General features: G+C 46.1%; 5 protein-coding genes across 6 annotated transcripts; 2 read left to right on the top strand and 3 right to left on the bottom strand.

Moving 5' to 3' along the window:
- Positions 1–74: 74 nt before the first annotated feature.
- LOC101775749 (xylose isomerase) lies at positions 75–4,680 on the bottom strand. Its single transcript, XM_004958022.4, has 21 exons — positions 4,511–4,680; positions 4,278–4,365; positions 4,043–4,153; positions 3,864–3,938; positions 3,602–3,731; positions 3,414–3,505; positions 2,830–2,880; positions 2,653–2,732; positions 2,506–2,560; positions 2,328–2,429; positions 2,188–2,239; positions 2,029–2,074; positions 1,898–1,953; positions 1,655–1,706; positions 1,488–1,567; positions 1,260–1,330; positions 995–1,035; positions 812–911; positions 663–734; positions 494–571; positions 75–370 (listed from the first exon to the last, which is right to left on the bottom strand). Exons 2-21 carry the CDS (start codon positions 4,338–4,340, stop codon positions 335–337), a joined length of 1,443 nt encoding a protein of 480 aa, XP_004958079.1. The 5' UTR covers positions 4,341–4,365; positions 4,511–4,680; the 3' UTR covers positions 75–334.
- Positions 4,681–5,296: 616 nt separating this feature from the next.
- On the bottom strand, positions 5,297–6,571 carry LOC101785207. Its single transcript, XM_004959711.1, has one exon. The coding sequence runs from the start codon at positions 6,569–6,571 to the stop codon at positions 5,297–5,299; it is 1,275 nt and encodes a 424-aa protein (XP_004959768.1).
- Positions 6,572–7,273: 702 nt separating this feature from the next.
- LOC101775341 (zinc finger AN1 and C2H2 domain-containing stress-associated protein 16) lies at positions 7,274–10,092 on the bottom strand. The gene is made up of 2 exons (XM_004958021.3): positions 9,855–10,092; positions 7,274–8,298 (listed from the first exon to the last, which is right to left on the bottom strand). Exons 1-2 carry the CDS (start codon positions 9,951–9,953, stop codon positions 7,525–7,527), a joined length of 873 nt encoding a protein of 290 aa, XP_004958078.1. The 5' UTR covers positions 9,954–10,092; the 3' UTR covers positions 7,274–7,524.
- A 3,095-nt stretch (positions 10,093–13,187) lies between these two features.
- On the top strand, positions 13,188–14,858 carry LOC101774664 (chaperonin-like RbcX protein 2, chloroplastic). Of its 2 annotated transcripts, none has more exons than XM_012843811.3 (5): positions 13,188–13,708; positions 13,934–14,025; positions 14,125–14,182; positions 14,309–14,365; positions 14,454–14,858. In XM_012843811.3, exons 1-5 carry the CDS (start codon positions 13,415–13,417, stop codon positions 14,568–14,570), a joined length of 618 nt encoding a protein of 205 aa, XP_012699265.1. In that variant the 5' UTR covers positions 13,188–13,414; the 3' UTR covers positions 14,571–14,858. The 2 variants fall into 2 exon arrangements, with proteins under 2 accessions (XP_012699265.1, XP_004958076.1); XM_004958019.4 differs by having other exon boundaries at positions 13,238–13,708; positions 14,300–14,365; positions 14,454–14,836.
- Positions 14,859–14,972: 114 nt separating this feature from the next.
- LOC101774255 (L-type lectin-domain containing receptor kinase IX.1) lies at positions 14,973–18,181 on the top strand. The gene has a single exon (XM_004958018.3). It carries the CDS (start codon positions 15,773–15,775, stop codon positions 17,888–17,890), a length of 2,118 nt encoding a protein of 705 aa, XP_004958075.2. The 5' UTR covers positions 14,973–15,772; the 3' UTR covers positions 17,891–18,181.
- The last annotated feature ends 360 nt before the right edge of the window (positions 18,182–18,541 follow it).

The raw sequence follows: 18,541 nt of genomic DNA, 5'->3' as shown, positions 1-18,541 counted from the left end.
GTTGCTCTCCGAAAGGTCGCTAATTTTAGTTTGGACTTTGGAGAAGTGACTTCCCGGTTGGGTCCTGTGGCGCGTGAGTCCGACACCGACCCTAGTTGCACAAGCATACGAGTTGTACACGTGGTTACCAAATTCATTTGATTCTCCTTCAAACGAATAGGATAAGCACCGGGACTCAATCCTGGTATCCCTAACAAGTTGCAACTAATTATTTCGGTTCCACGCTCTGCTGTACAGAGTTCACGGCATGGAACCACAAGTCCACAGCATTTGCCCGTGGCGGGGACGGCTGCGCGCTCGTGCTTATTCTCTGGAGCTGCGGACATGGCACTATCTACAGAGCAGACTGGAACAGCATCTCGGCCAGCTCCTGCACCAGGAAACCACAAGATCATACAATCAGCAACCATCATTCCAAAGCTATTTGTATTGTTACTACGACTGTGTGATGCACCAACACCAAGAGGACGCCTGGACTGTCGTTCCCATTTACCTGCTTGCCGGATGGAACAGTGGGTTCACCCCACTCCAGAACCTTCTTTTCTAGCGTCTCAAAGTCTCCTTTCCCGGCCTGTTTGAAACCAAACAGCAGAGTTACAGCCTGTCGATCTCAATCCTTTGAGGGTAAGAAATCAAACTCGTGAACTTGTAACTTGCCGTACCTCAATCAAGGCACCAATCTCACTGTCAAAGCTCTGGTAGCGCTTGCGCACAAGCTCATCCAAGGAACCATCCTGGCATCACAAAACAAAAATTTTGATTCAGAAACCTGCATATGAAAACTGCAGCAGGTCATAACGCTTTCAGTTACCTCAATCAGCTTGGCGACGTTACGGAGGCCACGGGCCAGGGTATCCATTCCTGAGATATGAGCAATAAACATGTCCTCAACATCGGTACTTTCCCTCCGCCTGTCATCATAAAAGAATTACCATTAGTTTCACTTGAATTAGAGATCAGTTCAGAACAACAATCAATGACAATGTGCACTAACAATTTGGCATCAAAGTTGAATCCACCAGGTGCAAGTCCACCCTGTTGACAAACCGAGATGAAGCAAACTTATGAGTGACATATTAATATTGAGCAAATTCCCTTAGTGCCACAGAAATTTTGACGAGTTCCTTGTGTGCCACAAAATTTTTCGAATTCCCCTCAGTGCCATTGAATCTATGATTCATTCTTGAATATAAAAAAGGAAACCTAAACAAGTAGTTGACAGGCAACTTCTCATGAGAAAGCAGATTCATGCCACTCACATTCTTAACTACAGTTGACATAACCAAAGTGGCCTCTGCGATGTCTGTCATGAACTGATCTGTGTCCCAGCCTGTCCATAAGGAAAAGGTAAAGTTACTATGTATGCCTCAATTTTTCTTTTCTTCTGTCTAAAAAAATATGCTTGTATGTTCCCAGTGTAACACAAAGAAGAATATCAGGTCAGATGCTTATCAATCAAAGGAGTTGCAGACAACATTGAAACATACCGACTTGTGGATCACCAGTGTTTGCATCAATATTTCCAAGCAGCCCATTAATCCGTGCAGTCTCCAGTTCATGATGGCAGCTGCAAGTTTAAAATGCAGTTATGATAATATCACTTCAAGCTATTACACGGTTGAAGCTACACAAGAAAGCAAGAAAAAAAAATTACCTATGTCCAGATAGAGTAGCATGGTTGCACTCGACATTGATCTTGAACTCTCCTGTGTCATCATGAGATAGAGTAGCATGGATGGTTAAAATCACACAAGTTTCACTTGCTGAGAGGTGGTGTCAATGTATGTGCATCCAGAAAATATTGGAAGATTTGGTTGCGATGCTAATGATTTTTTCAACCAACAGCACAAACATTTTATAAAAATTGAACAGGTACTGACATGCAGCTGAATGTTACCTATAAGACCATACTTCTGTAGGAAAGCGAATGCAGTTGCAACATCCCAGTCATACCTGCCAGAGGAAAGCAAGGATGAGTGCTTCTGAGTCCTGCAGATATTTTGCTAATCCTCTAAGTAACAAGCTTACTGGTGTTTTGTTGGTTCCTGTGGTTTAGGCTCTATCAACAATGTTCCTGAGATAACAAAACCTCAGTTCTATCACCGATTGTCATGGCGAAAACAATGTACAATGTCAAAGTTAGGGAAATTGGCACAGGTAAATAATAAAGCAACAGGACTGGATTACCATTAAATCCGATCTTCTTCTTGTAGTCAACAGCAGCTTGAAGAAAGTTGGCCTGAACAAATCCAGCAAATGAGCAAATAATTTGTGCCACAAGGCAAAGCAGAAACAAAAACGAATCAGCAAAATAAGTCCCACTATACCAGATGGTCAAGTTCTCTCTTCATGTCGGTATTCAGAAGAGTTTGGTACCCCTCTCTTCCACCCCAAAACACATAGTTTTCACCACCTAGGTAGTGAGTGACCTGTAAGGAGGTAAGGACCAATCAAAAACTGTCCTAAATGAAGGAAGATCAATACTGATGGCCAGAGATAACCAACCTCCAAAGCTTTCTTAACTTGTGCAGCTGCATAAGCATATACTTGAACCTCTGGGCTGCAACATTATTGAAGAGTTCTCTTAATCTCAAGTCACACTCTTGAGTCCATAACTTTGTCAAATACAAAAAAAAAATCCAAGATACCAACCTAGTAGCAGCTCCATGCATGTAACGTGGATGCAAAAAGAGTTGTGCGGTTCCCCACAGTGGCTTGATATTGGTCTCATCCTACATTTAGTTCAGATGAAACAGAAAATTGAGCAAACAGAGAAATGCAAAACACTGTCGTACAGCCCAAGTGCTAGCAATTTAAGATTACACTAACCTGGAGCTGCTTTGCCAGCTCAACTATCTCGTCCAAGTTAGCATTTGTTTCCTGCAATGTCAAATAATGGTATTAGGAAATTTCTGACAGTCAATTTACACCCAACCCCACAGAAATTCCATTAGTAGACCAAAGTCGTCAACTGTTTACAACAGTTCATCTTAACAAGTACCTAACATGGTAACGCCAAAAGATTCTCTATTGGTTAAACTGTGTTCTGTTCCTAGTAAAACAAATTGGAGCTCTTGCTATGCCTAGTTAGTTGGGTACTTGATGAAACAGATGATCAAAATGAATCCTTCTTTTAGTTAGAGCGAGCATAGGAATGCTTATATAGCAACCCATAATAACTCGACAATGACCCTTAGCGACCTAATTAAATGTTGCAAGGTTGCATCTTAAAAACAGAATCCTAGGTAACTCTACCAAGACACATGAAGAACAACTGAAGGACACAACTACCCAGCCAATTAACCAATTTTAAGGCCGCATCTTAAAAATCTCCAGGATAACTCTACCAGACTACTTGATTGTATTTCGAGTTCATCTGTTAAAAAAACTGCAAACATGATTGAAGGACATACTTTGAGAGTTTTGCCATCTGGGGCAATATCTCGGTCATGGAAGCACCATTTGTCAACTCCCAGCTTCTCCATGAATTCAAAGTGAGCTCTCACTGCAATACCAGTTCAACCAGCCGTTAGTTCCAACAAACGAATTGAAACATAACCTGGAAGGCTGAAACCAAACAAAATTTAGGTGATGATCATACTTCTTCTCTTAGCCATGGCCAATGAATTTGTGCCATCCTCCCAAGGCCAAGCCTTTGTAGGGGCACCAAAAGGATCAGCACCGGTACCACGGAACGTGTGCCAGAATGCAACACTGAAGCGCATCCAATCCTAATGCAGGAAAAGCACCTAAATAAGTTGACCTTATCTGCACTTCCTCTACAGTGTAAAAGTTGACTTTGCAGTCTAAAGGGGATATATTGAAAATGCGTATAGCCAAAAAATGGAGTTCACAGATCATACCTTCATCTTCTTTCCAAGAATCACTTCCTCTGCATTATACCACTTATAAGCAAGAGGGTTCTTGCTTTTTGGACCCTGCAGACAATTATCAATTGTTCAAGGACAATGGTTTAATTCACAACGATGTGTTAACATCACGCCTCATTCTAGTTGAAGAATCTGAATTTTCATGGTCTCACCTCATACTTTATTTTTGGGATGCCAGGGAAGAACTCCCCCTCCCAATCATCTGAAGCGCCACCCTCGCATTTCCTATCGAGGTCGGCAGGGCAAGTTTGCTGTGCAGCAATCTGAAAGAAAAAGGACAGACCCAAAATTAGAACCGCATTGTCCATGAATACAATCACCATGGTTTTTTTTTTGGAAATTAATCACCATGGTTATGAAATAGTAAAAAGTCAAGTAGCAACTCACCACAGCAGATAGGCACAAAGGTGACGCCAGCAGGAACAGCAGCAAAAGCTTTGAGCCCTTCATGCCGGGCTTAGATCAGGCAGGGTCGCTAACATGTACACCCGATAATTTTTGCAAAAACATCTAAAGTTAGTAATTGTAACTGCTTCAGATCCGAACACAAATAGCTTACAGTAGGGTTTGGGGTGCTCCGTTTCGCGCGGCTGGAATGGGAAGAGAAGGGGCGGGCATACCTGGCGGGTTCGTCGCCGGCAAAGGACCCGGCGAAGGGCGCCGCCAGCAAAGCCGTCACCGCGCACTCCGCCAGGAATGGAAGTCCGATAGAGAAGGGAGGTGATCAGGTGAACCCGTGGTACGCGGAGTGGGCCGGGGGGCGAGAGATGAGCGAACGCCCAGGCAATTAAAGTAGGAATCCCGTTAAACTAGTAGTTGGATAATGACATTGATAGATTCACTTTTTAAATTTAAACAACTGAACTCCCATTGGGCTCTCAAATCAGCAGGAAGCCATCTTCTGAATGTAATATACAGACCACTTCTCACATATACAGTCCTACACTCAGTAACACCAATATCAGGCTGCTCAAATGTCAGGGGTTCGCCGGATAAACGCATCTTTCCAAAAAGGAAGTTGCGTGTCCAATGTCCATTATTAGGTTTAACTTTTCTTCTTATCAAGAGTAGACATCTCTCTCTCACCTTGAGCAAGCCTGTCGGCTGTCCATATGAATTTTTCAAGCCTTGAACATTGAGCTATCTTCTTCTTTTTTTTCTTTTTTTTCTTTTTTTTGCCAAGAAACATTGCACTATCTTGAGGATGAACGAAAAGAGAGAGCACATATAAACGCGTGGCACGTACAAATACTAAAGCATACACTTTGGCATATGCTTGTTTCACAAACCTATATTTGCCCTTTGAGCTGCCACGATATGTTAGCAGATCGCCGGGAAAAGGGACACCGGCAGGCGGCACCAGAGAGAGATCACACGCAGCTTCCAGCCGGAAAACACACGCACGCCTATTGGGGCCTCACCCATTCCGAGACTGCTAACTTGGTATTGGGCCTTCGCTGCCTGGGCGTCCTTCGTGGCCCAGCTGCTCGGTCTTGTTTAGCAGCTTCGTCGTCGTCGTTGTCAGCGGTGCTCGCACAATAGCCCGTCACGCACCATGATAGACACTCATCAACACGCCGAGGTCCATAGTCGTTATCCGTGCCATGGTGGAATCGACGAGGCTCGGAGGTTCCATCCATGAGATGAATCGGGCTATCGTCCATGAAACTTGTCAACAGATCGTCGAATCCCAAGTAGATCGTGTCGGCGCTGATGGAGGGGAACGCCGGAGGCGAGACAGAAAGGGCCAGTTCACTGCCGATAAACACCGCGCGTCCGCCGAGCCCACGGACGGGCACCATCTCCCTCGCAGCCAAGTCTACCCGATACACCTTGTATCTTCTGGGACTCCGGCTGCCTTTGCATTCACGGTCCACGAGCGTCAGCTCCCCGCCGTTGTCCACGAGATGCACGGTGTCCCACATTATCCTGGCGAACGGCCTCGTCAGCTCGGCGGCGATGGCCAGCCGCGGCGGCTGGTCGGCGCCGGTCTCCACCACCATCACGGCCCTCGTGGTGGCGCAGTAGAAGCGGCCGGCGAAAGACATGGCTGGTAAGAAGCATTCCCCGCGATCGACCACCGTCCACTGCGCATCGCCTGGCTTGGCGACCGCAACCGTATCGATCTCCGGGAAATGGGCGGCGATCGTGGAGGCGTCGGCGAGGCCCGCGCCTGACACCTGCAACAAATCCTCCTTTCTGAGCCAGGTTAGCTCCAGATCGCTCTGGCTCAGCACCGTGGTGGCCGGCGGGAGGTCGGCCGCCTGGCGGGTGATCGGGTTCAGCAGGCGGACCACGAAGGTGGCCCTGTCGAGGAGGACGAGGAGGCCCTCCGTGGTGGGCCCGAACACGTCGTGCCCGCGGAGCTCCGGGAGGTCCACGTATCTGCAGCAGCCGGTGGTGACGTTCATGAAGCCGCGGCGGTATCGAGGGCCTCCCTCCTTTGTCCTGAGCATGGTCCACTGGCACGGGTGGAAGCGACGGTCAAGGACGCCGTGCTCCCGCGGGTCCGTGGAACACAGCCGCCACGGACGGCAAGATGCGCGGAAGGAGACGTAGTCGGCGACGTCGTCGGCGAGGATGCGCTCGGCGATCAGCCCCGCGGGCCCATCACTGAGATTGGCCCAGTCCCTCCAGGAGGCGCAAGGAATCATCGGGTCGGGAGGCGACAGGGCACCCATAGCGCTGCGTGCTCGATCGCTTCGCCCTCCAAGTATGGATCTGTGATGCGAACGAATAGCAGCAGCCTGCCGGATCGTAGAGCGTTCTCGGTTGCTTCGCTCGCGGAGAGGGGATGGGGGGGCATTAGAGGCCGCCGCGCGCTCTCTTGGCCACACGAGAGGTCCGGGCATGGCTCCCTCGCTTTGATCCCCGAGAGATCCGGCCGGAGCGTGGAGCCATAGGTCTCTAGTCTCTTCGACCGCCGGGTGCGGAGATCGTCGTCTGGGCTCGTCCGTTGTTGTACACGATATGCTACGTTCAGCATCTGACAGCGCCGCCTTCGGGCAGTCAGGTTTCCCCTCAGAAAGGACGCTGATTTTATAGTTTGGACTTTGGAGAAGTGACTTGTTATTTGTTGGTCCGTGTGGCGCTTGAATCCGACTCCGACCCGAGTTGTACAGGCATAGGAGATCCGGTATTCCTCCCTTCTACTCCTATACAGTACATAGTTACTGTCCATTTTGAATTCCTGAAGGATTTTAAGCTCCTCCAAACTCTAATCCTATGTCTTTCTTCTGTTCTACTACGTTCTAAGAATACAACGTTCCAAAGAGGCCTAAAAAGGCACAAAATGCTTATGCCCCTAGGCCGGACTTGTGAGTGGTCAATGCAAAATGCATGGGCTAAAGTTTGTATGTTTCGATGGACTTAAATCAGCTGGAGGCTGTGAACTCGAGCCGTGCAACAAAATTTTATTTATGGGCAAATTATCTTAACAAATCATACTTTAATTTCTAGAATCCAGAACGACCAAAATACTAAGGTAGGTTCAATGGAATGGACAACCGCTTTGCCCTCAATCCAACATACTACTATACTTTCTATGGGCAAATTTGAAGTCCAAAGGAGTAGAGCATAACCCAATGGATGAAATGAGAAGAAAAAAAAAGTTATAAAGTACACACGAGCAGCTTTATGCTCTTGACGTTCCGCCATGCTCCCTCTCAACATGCTCCACTAGCAACACCGGATCTCGGAACCCCTTGCTACACTTGGGGCAAACATCAATTGTCACTCGGCCACGACTAGGTTGCTGGTTTGTCTGGTGGGATTTCTCGACATGTTCAATTAAGGCCCCCACGGTGGAAAATCTAGCTGGGCAATGAACACATTCCTCCACAAGCTCACTGCTGCTGCTGCTGCTGTCTGCGGAGATCCCATCCTTAGCCTTCTGGAAGGCTTGGCTAGTAGCGATGCTCAGTTTCTGCATTCCAGCTTCAGCTGATGATTTGAAATTCGTTGCTGCATTCACAAGGCTGGAGCTCCACCATGAAGAACTATTGTTCTTACTGCTGTTCGGACGTGTCTCCACTTTCTGACTTCTCCTTAGCATATTTACAAAGGGGAAGCCCGAATCCACTTTTCTTGGTCCTGGGCACTTGTGATCAGGCCCGAATCTATGCTTCAGGCAGTGTTCTTTGGTGCAATCTTTGCATCTGATCGTGTTGGAAAAAGTCAGTGCCTCTCTGCACCCGGGCACAGGGCATTTCTTTTTCTTTGTTACTTTCTGGTAATTTGATGGATCACAGTCAGTGTTAACATGAGTATCCCAGGTGATATTTGGGTCTTCGCTTGGATTGAGGCGAACCCCTTTAGCACAGAGTGGACAGATGAGGACAGTAACATCCTTCAGATTTGCATTTGGACACTGGTGTGTCGTATAACTTCTGTGCTGAAGGCAAAATACCTAAACAATGGTCCAACAACCCAATCAGTACTCTGGCTGAAAGTATTAGCAATGATAACTATAGACAATAAATATGGACAGTAAGCCTTCAGGCAATTTTTTAAATTACCTCAGCTACAACAAATATAGATACTACTTTTTCAATAGAAACATGGAAAAATGACCTCAGGCACTATCCTTCTATATAATTGTTTACTTTGGACTTCCCATTATTGCTATCTCATCCAACAAGCGTCAAAAGGGTTGAATAAATTCTGGGGAACAAAAAGAGAAAGAAGTAAAAACCCCAAATTGTCTATCTGCTACATTTAAACCTTGCAAAAAAGAGGACATGGTGCCGGTAAATTAAATTTGTCAATTAAAAGTTCCGTCAGTACAGCAACTTTCAGGCATCCTAAGTGATTGCTGCATACAGGATTCCAGGAACATGTGACTGACATTATGTGTTTGTAGAATCATGTACAGCAAGTGGGTATTGTTATTCTTAGCATTCCATGCATTAACTATCATCACCATCACTTTTTTGAAATAAATCATCACCATCACTCAAAGTTAACATAAAGTCACTGTCATTGGCTAGGAGTCTAGGACATCTTTTTTCCTTGTACCCATGCCCCCATACCTGTTTCCAATTGTATCCATGTCCAACCATAAGAGAATGTTTTATTATGTTTGCAATTAGCAACAGTCATTGGCATTCGATACATATAGGTACTATTTCCATACTAATTGCTTCTTTTTGTGTGAGAAGCATAGAGTAGTCTGCTTCATGCTATTATCCGCATGACAAAGCTGGTAAACTTTCAGATGAAAGAAAAGACTTTCATGAGTGAATGTTCGGATAATAATTTTTTTTAAAAAAAAGATATATACTTTGGTATGTGCCAAGGAGAACTACCGAACTAGCAAGTTATTTTGGACCTCAAACATGATGGTGCGTGAATCAGTGACCCACTGTAATGGCATCTAGTAATGAACTACTAGTTTCTTGAACATCTTGATTTTTAATTGGGTTCTAGGCTCAGCCAAGTGGATAAAAGTGTCATGTAGACCATGTCAACAATAGATTGTACACGCATGGTAAAGGATGACACAGTAACTCTACCTCACTAACAAATGGAGCAAATCAAAAGCGCCACCTTATGATGTGCATAAAGGGATCATTCTTCTGGTCAAAGATTAGATACACCATCTCAATTAAGACATCCGATGGTGTTGCCCGGTCATTAACATGAGTGGTTTAAGGTTCCATTTCCCATCTCCTCGGGTTCGTGCCTACTACCAAGGACTAGGTCACTAGGAGGCTGCCATTCAGATCATTATCGTAAAGCCTAGTCAATGGTTGCCCCAAAACAGCTACTACTCCCAAGATCTATCTGGACACACCGCATCCACTAGATTTCCATGGAAAAATCAGCTCTCGAGTTCATTAATCCAAATAACAACAATTCAGCACACAAATTTGCTTGTACTAGCAGTCCAATTCAGAATAAGTAACCAAAGCATCACCGCATCCAAACAGAGAAAAACAACGGGAGAGGTTGCAGGGAACGCACGTTGTCGCAGCGGTCGCAGGTGAAGGGGAGGAAGTCGATCTGGTGGCAGTCGCCGACGCTGCAGTGCTTCCCCAGGTTGGGGAACTCCGGCGTGCCCATCCCCGCCGGAACCGAGCGCCGCCTCCCCGGGGTAACCGGGAACCTCCGCCGCCGCGCCCGCGCGCGGCTGCGAGGCAGGAAGGGGGGAGGAAAAAGGGGGCGGCTCGGTCGTCAAGCAGACGGGGCACGATTCGAAGTAACGTTTTGACGCGGTTTTCGCGGTAAGGCCCTCGGATTTATTGGGAGTTCGGTTCGAAGTACTGGAATATTTGTGGGCCCCGTATTGGTTTTTCGAGGGCGGTTGAGAGTCGGTGAGAGGTGCGAGCAGGTATCCGCCGTATCGACGAAATTTTGGATGGGCACTAGCCGCACTACTCTGGATGGTAAGATTAGCTCTAGAGATTTGAGTTTGGGTATCTTCTGATATACTTATCTGCTGTAAAATTATCAGCAACTCAACAGGTCTGTTCGCTTCAGCTTATTCAGCTGGCTTATCAGCCACCAAACAGTATTTTCCTCTCACAACAAATCAACCGTTTCAGCTTTTCAGCTAGCTTATAAGTTGAAGCGGACAGACCTATTAACATGTGCTTGGCCAAGCACTATTCAGTACGAGCACCACTTAGGCTACAATTGTCAATATGTGCTTAGCCCAAGCATAGCATGAGTTTCCACGCCACCAAGATTTTTGGAATACGGATGAATTTGGCTACAATTTCACCGATTAGGAATAGCGGTGTATCTCGCGAAGAAACAGGTGACCAGCAAGCTGGAACGCTACCAACCGGTTCGAATACATTTGTATGTTTTTGGAACTTGATTTCGAATACACTGTGCACGACAGCACGAGACACACTTGGCCGTGACGATCCGTTTGAGCTTGCACGGGCCGCGAACGGATACGTGCTCGGGACTCCGCTTCCACCAAACCCTCGCCCGACGAGACGCGTTACGCGCAAGCGCGAGATCATGATCATGATGATGATGATGACACCGACGGACACGAACCCACCAAGTCGCGGATTCGTTGGGAGCGCTGCGCCGTGCCGGAGCCGGTGCGGATGCCGCAATCCACGGGGCGGCGACAGCGACCGAGCCCCCGGGCCGCGAGGCCACGAGATCGCGCGTTCATCAGTGCAGGATCGGAGGGGACGACGACCGGCGAGCTGGTCTCCACACGCGCCCCCGGCAAGTCCGCGGCTTTTGCCTGACCCCGCCTCGGCGTCGCGCTACGGCGCGACCTCGTTTTCGTTCGTTGGTTTGTTTGGTTGGGTCAGGGAATCGGTGTCACGGACTCGTGTCGTCGCTTTCGCGTTGGTGGTTTTGCTTATGCGGGTTTCCGTGGCCGACCGCACGATCGGCGTGGGAATGGCAGGTCGGGAGGAGCGTCCGGGAGACGCAACGAAAATTCCTTGGTTTTTCGCGGACGCGAGCGAGGCTGATTGGTGAGTTCGTGACGACTGACGACGACTGGTGCGAACTGGGCTCAGGCTCTTCGGCCCGAGATGGACGGCTTGGGCTTCACTTCCTGGGCTGAGACCGTCCAATTTCATTTGTAGATTTGCTGACGATGCAACCCGGTTTGCCCTGCCCTGCGATTGGCTCCATCATTGATCTCATCTTTTCTTTATGTCGTTAACTCGTTACTATCTACCATTGCTAGCAAGTGATACGAAACTCCAATGAATTGTGCTGCAGATACAGTAAGAATCTCAGCCTATACTTGGTGGAATGACCAAGAATGCACTCACCACACCATGTTTCAGCCTTTCCCAACCCGAGCAATTGTTTTTTCATCACTCGGCACCCTCTTGAATTATATCTCAGAGCTCCAACCGTAAGATGGGACCGGGGGGGTTGCATTGGACGAAATCACCAGCATCATTGCACGTATGAACATTAGTGAAAAGTATGACATTCACAACCTTCTGGATACGGCAACCCTGCGGCGGAAACCATATATAAAGGTCCTGTTTGGTGCCAGAATGGCTCCATCTCTAGCTTCTTTGGTGGAGCAGCTTCTCTAGTGAGGTTGAAGCCGTTTTGAAAAACGTTTGATAAAATGACTTCTCAATGGTAATATGGATAATTTTATGGTCACCTAATGCTTGGAGAGGGAGGAGAGGCCGGTGAGGCCATTTTTTTTTACTCCTCATCTTTAGTGTAAGCTGTTTTGCGACTTCTCCTCAACTTCGGTGGTGGAGCCATTTTGAAATTGCCCCTTTGGTATGGCTTCAATAAAAATCAGTGAAGAAGCCTTTGAGAAGCTCTACCAAATGGACTCAAAATTTGGAACTGAGAAGTAAAGAGTCGATGACATCCTCTTCTCAATGACTACAAGATCACTGCCTTCTCCCAACAATTTATTTACAAGTGGCCATGGATTTTTAGCATATTTGGACAACTGATAATCACCAACATTATGACAATAATTTCCTCACTTATTTACTTTGTCCGCTTAACCCCTAAGCAAAATTTAGGCTCACTTTACTCCCCCGAATTATTTCATTTGATCCAATCTACCCACTAATTAGATTTTTTTTTTCTTCGCGTACAAGTTGAGTTTTAATTTCAAATTTTGTCACCTGACTTATAACTTTTTTTCCAAATCACTTGACTTATAACTTTATGATCTATGTTAGAAAAATATTTTAGATATTTATGAAAAATTCTTAGTATAATTATTTTTACATTAGGCATTATGTTTTATATCTGCTCACAAAATTTGAACTCAAAATTCAACTCATACATGGAGAAATAAAAAAGAGAAATCTAATTAGGCATAGATTGGACCAAATGAAATAATTCAATGGAGTAAGGTGAGACTAAATTTTGTTCGGAGGGTTAAACAGATAAAGTGGATAGGTGGAGTAAAATGAAATTTTTCCAAAATTAAATTGTTGGTGTTTTAGTACAATTGTTGAGAAAGAAAACAAATTATACTAGAAAAATCATCGGGCTCCAGATAAGAAAAATGCTAAAAAGTAATGAAACACTTATTACTCACATAAACATAATAGGAAAAAAATCACGTCTTGTAGTGGATTCTAATTTAGTCTATTTGGTGAGACGAATTAAGAAAGGAACGAATTATCAAGGTTATATACACTGTTAGACCATCATGCTCTGCAATTCACGCTAGCAATATATCAGTAAAGGTCAAGAAAGAAGATTCTCGACAACACCAAAAGGGACAAAAGCCGAACTCTGAATCAACGAAATGTCGGCGTCCCTTGCGGCTTCTTCAGCAATCAGCACCAGGAGATCATCTGCCCCACAAGAATCTCATCCCCGTTCCTCCTGACCACGGGCGCTCGTAGGCTCTGCCGTTGCGCTCGCAACGAAAAGCCCAAAAAAATGCGCTGTTTCCGCGAGCGAAAAGCTCTCCTCCACAGAAACCACGACCAGCCTGTCCCTCCCGCCCTTCCGCGGCCTTCCCAAGGCTACGCCGCTATCACACCTGGCCGTCTGGTGAGGCCAGCCGACGAAAAATATCTCGCCGGTATCCGTCTCCTCGAACGATGGCAGTCGCCCAGGCCGCAGCGGTCGCCGCGCCGGTGGTGGCTGCGGCTGCGGCCGCGCACACTGCCGCCTGCCTTCCCACCGCATGCCGCCGGGGCACCTCGCGGTGGGCATTAATGCCGTCCCGGGCGCCGGTCGGGATGGTGGGCGGGTTCAGGTGGCTACGGCGGCGCGCGCAAACCCGGGCACGGACGCGGCGCGGCAGGGCACGGGCCACCGGCCGCGCCCGCGGCCTCGTGGTCGTGGCCGAGTTCGGCGGGACCTACGAGGACGGATTCGAAGACGTGCACAAGGTACCGTGCGCCGCGCCTCACTGACTGCTGCAACATGCCAAGCATTTTTTTTAACAAAAATGTTGCTCCTGAAATGTTAACAGTTACTGCTTTATTGTTGCATCTGAGTTGTTTAGCACTGTCTCACTACAAGAAGAGGAATCAAACGTTTAGCTCTGGTTGTGTGGATTCTTTAATCTGCGAGACATTTCATCAGTTGCTGTTGTTCTGAATTCTGATACGCAGAATATCATCAACTACTTCACCTACAAGGCCACGCACACGGTCCTGCACCAGCTGTACGAGATGAATCCCCCGTCGTACACCTGGCTCTACAAGTGAGTGAACACCTATCCTTTTTATTCTGTCAGAATTCGTACCTGCATTTGAATATTTGTTCAGCTCTTGCTCGAAATTAACGCTACTCTTTTTGTCAGCTACATTACCGTCTGCGATCCATTAGATGGCGATTATTTCCTTCGCTTGCTCGCAAAGGTTAACATCATCCATCTCCTTCGCTTCTGGTTGTTCTGACGATACTGACAAAACTACGAGCGCCTCAGCATTGTTCTAGGGTTCATTTCTTTGACTTGTTTCGTACGTATATGACAGGAGAGGCAGGACCTGGCCGAGAGAGTGATGATCACACGCCTTCACCTGTACGGCAAATGGATCAAGGTAGTCAATTCAGAGATCAGTTCAGTTCAATCTGAAAGAAATAAAACTCTATGGCACAAATTAAACGTATCTCTCTGTTTCTGAGCAGAAATGCGACCACGCCATGATGTACGAGCGGATCTCTAAAGAGAACCTGGATATCATGCGCCAGAGGCTGCTGGAGACGGTGGTCTGGCCGACCGATGACACCAGCACCGGCGATTAACGGCGGCACGACGAGACTGGAGCTCGCGACGACGCCGAGCAACGAGTATGACTGCTTTCACTCGACAGTGTACTCTGTACATTGTCTTCAGGGGTTTGATTTGACCTGCTCATTTCTGTATACGACAGCCCTGCATGGATAGAACAGAGCACTTGATGTATATTCTCTTCTAGGGGTTTATGGTTTAGTGCAATGGACCCTTTTTGTCCTTACAATACAACTCAGCAAAGCATCGTAACAATGGTGTTCCTTTTTGTTTGAGAGCCTGGATGTTTTGCCTTGTGCCTACATTTGGAAATGACGGTAAAGTTCCCGCTGCCTGTCGTTTTTTTTTCAATTTCTTGGTTTTGAGGGAATTTTTTGGGCGCAAATATATTGACACGGATTTGATAAACAAACCTCATTTGACTGCAGTTGCAAATATCAAATTTGATAAACAAACCTCATTTGACTGCAGTTGCAAATATCAAGTACTTAACAGATTCTGAATTCTGAACACAACAGTTGACTGCAGTTGTGTTCTGAATTCTGAACACAACAGATTGTAATAAGTCGTCCTACTACTGAATGTGATCTTATTTGGCAACGGATGCCCCGTAGAAACTGAAGCTTACACAATATTAAGAAACATTGTCACTGACCTGATATTTAGGACCAGGTAAACTATATACAGATGAATGAAATGATGCGTCACTGAACTATATGAAAATAAAATGCATCCAAATTCAGTATGGTAAGCACAGATGCCAAATGGAAAAGAACCTCGGGGCTCCAGGAATTCACAGGTGATACCTGCTCCATTTGCTGAAAATAAGCAAAGATATTGCTTTGGCCGGCAACTAGCAAACCCTGTGTGGAAGGACTATACTTAACCTCGCTTTCATGTGTTTTGTCTGTGATCTAGGCCGGCATTGGCGATAAAAACCAAGCATCCTCCCTCCTATTGAAATTTTCAATTCATAGTTCAATATCATAACATTATTTTACATCCTCTGCCCTCTGGTACCATATAAAATCCAAATTTGAGCTGCTTCTCCTGTGGCTTACATCTGTCTTTTCAAGGCCTATGCCCTATTGACAGGCCGGCAGTATTGATACATCTGTCTGAACTGTGAAGTAATCGACGCCTGACCAAGTTGGGAATTCATAGTTATTTACATCAGCATACATAGGAAACAACCTCTCAGTTCACAAAAGTTGTGATGCTTTGCCTCTCCTCTCCTTCCTTCTTCCCTCCAGCACTCTCACCAGCCATGAGATCAAGAAGCACAATTACTGGCTTCTTGGCACTCCACTTGTTCATACTCCAAAGTATCGGCCATGTCAGTCCTCTGCAATTCAAGCTGAATTTCACCGAATCGAACCACAATGGAGCGGCCACAATCCAGTTCCAGGAGGATGCCTTCTACAACAAGGCAGTCAGGCTTACCAAGGAAGAGATGGATGGCCAGATTACTCACAGTGTTGGACGAGCAGTCTTCACAGATCCGGTAACTCTCTGGGATAGCACCACTGGTCAGTTAGCTGACTTCACAACCCGCTTCACATTCATGATAAAAGCTAATGTTACCAACAGCTCGAACGGTGAGGGCCTCGCTTTTTTCCTCTCACCATACCCTTCTGTTGTCCCCAATAATTCCGGCGATGGTAATCTTGGCCTCTTCAGTAGCAGTGCTGATCAGAGTGAGACATCTAACCAGATCGTGGCCATCGAGTTTGACAGCCACAAGAACTCATGGGATCCAGACGACAATCATGTAGGTATCAACATCAATTCTATTGTATCTGTGACCAATGTAACATGGAAAAGTAGCATCAAGGATGGTAAGATAGCCAATGCATGGGTAACTTACCAGGCCAGCTCCATGAACCTGAGTGTCTTCTTGACGTACAAGGACAGCCCAATATTCAGTGGCAACTCCACCCTATCTTATTCAGTTGATCTCAGAAAATATCTCCCAGACAAAGTGGCAATTGGCTTCTCAGCTGCCACTGGTAAATTGGTAGAGACTCATCGGATACTTTACTGGGAATTCAGTTCAACTGACGTGCAGCTGAAGAGTAAGAAGATGAAAAGAGTAGTAGTCATAGGCTTGGCTACTAGCATAAGTGGCATGGTCTGTTTTTCTATGGGTTTGGTTTTGTGCTTCCTGAGGTTTAGAAAGACAAGGAGGTTAAGAAAGGAGGAAGAAGAGAAGCTAGAATATGATGAGTCCATTGATGGTGAGTTTGAGAAAGGGAGGGGTCCAAGAAGATTTCGATACAATGAACTTGTGGCTGCTACAAAGAATTTTGCATTGGAAAGAAAGCTCGGAGAAGGAGGATTTGGAGCAGTTTACCAGGGTTTCTTGAAGGATCAAAACCTCAACATTGCCATAAAGCGAGTTGCCAAAGGATCAACACAGGGGAAGAAGGAGTACATCTCTGAAGTCAAGATCATCAGCAGGCTGAGGCATAGGAACCTTGTGCAACTTGTGGGCTGGTGTCATGAGCATGGAGAGTTCTTGCTCGTGTACGAGTTCATGCCAAACAGGAGCTTGGACACACACCTCTATGACAATAGTGACATCCTAACATGGCCATTGCGGTTCAAGATCACCATCAGCGTTGCATCTGCCCTCCTGTACCTTCACGAGGAGTGGGAACAATGTGTTGTGCACCGCGATGTCAAGCCAAGCAACGTGATGCTTGATTCTTCATTCAATGCTAAGCTAGGGGACTTCGGGCTTGCACGTCTTGTTGACCATGATCGAGGCTCACAAACTACTGTGATAGCTGGCACAATGGGTTACTTGGCTCCAGAGTGCGTTACCACTGGCAAAGCAAGCAAAGAATCTGATGTGTACAGCTTTGGCATTCTTGCATTGGAGGTTGCCTGTGGAAGGAGGCCTGTTGTGCCAAAGGAAGATGATGAGAAGATAAAGCTGGTCCAATGGGTGTGGGATCTCTATGGAAGAAATGAGATTCTTAATGCAGTTGATGGGAGGCTTGATGGTGCATTGGATGAGCGTGAAGCTGTGCGCTTGATGGTTGTGGGGCTCTGGTGTGCACACCCAGACTATAATTTACGACCTTCTATTCGCCAGGTCATAAGTGTATTGAAGTTCGAGGCATCATTGCCCAGCCTTCCACCAAAGATGCCTGTGGCAATGTACTTTGCACCACCAATCCATCTTTGCAAATTTTCATACACCTCATCTGATGGAACACTGAAGGAGCTGGAGGGGTCCAACATTTATGGGAAGACAACAAGCTCATCCAGTGCAACCAATGCTTCTAGTTCACCTCCCACTGTTCATTTACCACAGATGGGTTACTAGGACTGTCAGCTTCTTTTTATATGCTAAATATGTTTACTTGTGTTTACTACAGGTGGTATTCAACAGGCACCTTAAGTAACAGCTAAAATACCTTTACTGAGTTCATCAGGATGTTGTAAACAGTATTGATTCAACTGCTTCTGTATAGACTGGCTACCTGTAGGAAGTAAGTATATTGTGTATTGAAATGCTCTTGGTAAAGGCTATTTTTATACAAATGAATTCTCCTGGGTGAAGCTATGGCATTCATTTAATGCCTAGACTTCATGATGGTAGTTCTTTTATTGTTCATCGATATGAATCAACTGCTTTCATTTTGACTATTTCAATAATCGTGCTTGCCGATGGATAGTATGATCATTTTTTTCTTTTTCGCTTTTTCCTTTTATTTTTCTGGATGTGGGCAAGCTCTACTATTGTCCTATATCAGGTGAAGGCCAGCTTTGGTATGCCTAGTACCTACTAATAAATGTACCTATATCTTTTCTACTTATCATTCATTTCTAAGATATGCGTGTACCTTCCCAGATTTGCTCTGCATGCAAGTGTTTGCAACTTCCCTCTTCAGAAAACATATAGCATAACTTGGTATAAGGCATCAGAGACATTGAGAAATAAAATGCAGGGTTAAAAATGGACCTTTCATATTAG

The sequence above is a fragment of the Setaria italica genome, chromosome II, assembly GCF_000263155.2.
Source record: "Setaria italica strain Yugu1 chromosome II, Setaria_italica_v2.0, whole genome shotgun sequence".
Lineage (NCBI taxonomy): Eukaryota > Viridiplantae > Streptophyta > Magnoliopsida > Poales > Poaceae > Setaria > Setaria italica.
The sequence above is the reverse complement of the archived record's forward strand: the minus strand, read 5'-3'. Positions and strand labels throughout refer to the sequence as shown.

Bases quoted from the DNA above. Each gene is read 5' to 3' on its own strand.
- LOC101775749 (XM_004958022.4), bottom strand. From the start codon at position 4,340: ATGAAGGGCTCAAAGCTTTTGCTGCTGTTCCTGCTGGCGTCACCTTTG. The intron at 2,881-3,413 runs GTATGTCCTTCA...TTGACATTGCAG, and splicing joins CAGATGGCAAAACTCTCAAA to GAAACAAATGCTAACTTGGA. The intron at 572-662 runs GTACGGCAAGTT...GGTTTCAAACAG, and splicing joins AGATTGGTGCCTTGATTGAG to GCCGGGAAAGGAGACTTTGA.
- LOC101785207 (XM_004959711.1), bottom strand. From the start codon at position 6,571: ATGGGTGCCCTGTCGCCTCCCGACCCGATGATTCCTTGCGCCTCCTGG.
- LOC101775341 (XM_004958021.3), bottom strand. From the start codon at position 9,953: ATGGGCACGCCGGAGTTCCCCAACCTGGGGAAGCACTGCAGCGTCGGC. The intron at 8,299-9,854 runs GTGCGTTCCCTG...ACCATTGTTTAG, and splicing joins CCTGCGACCGCTGCGACAAC to GTATTTTGCCTTCAGCACAG.
- LOC101774664 (XM_004958019.4), top strand. From the start codon at position 13,415: ATGGCAGTCGCCCAGGCCGCAGCGGTCGCCGCGCCGGTGGTGGCTGCG. The intron at 13,709-13,933 runs GTACCGTGCGCC...TCTGATACGCAG, and splicing joins GATTCGAAGACGTGCACAAG to AATATCATCAACTACTTCAC. The intron at 14,183-14,299 runs GTTAACATCATC...CGTATATGACAG, and splicing joins TCCTTCGCTTGCTCGCAAAG to GAGAGGCAGGACCTGGCCGA.
- LOC101774255 (XM_004958018.3), top strand. From the start codon at position 15,773: ATGCTTTGCCTCTCCTCTCCTTCCTTCTTCCCTCCAGCACTCTCACCA.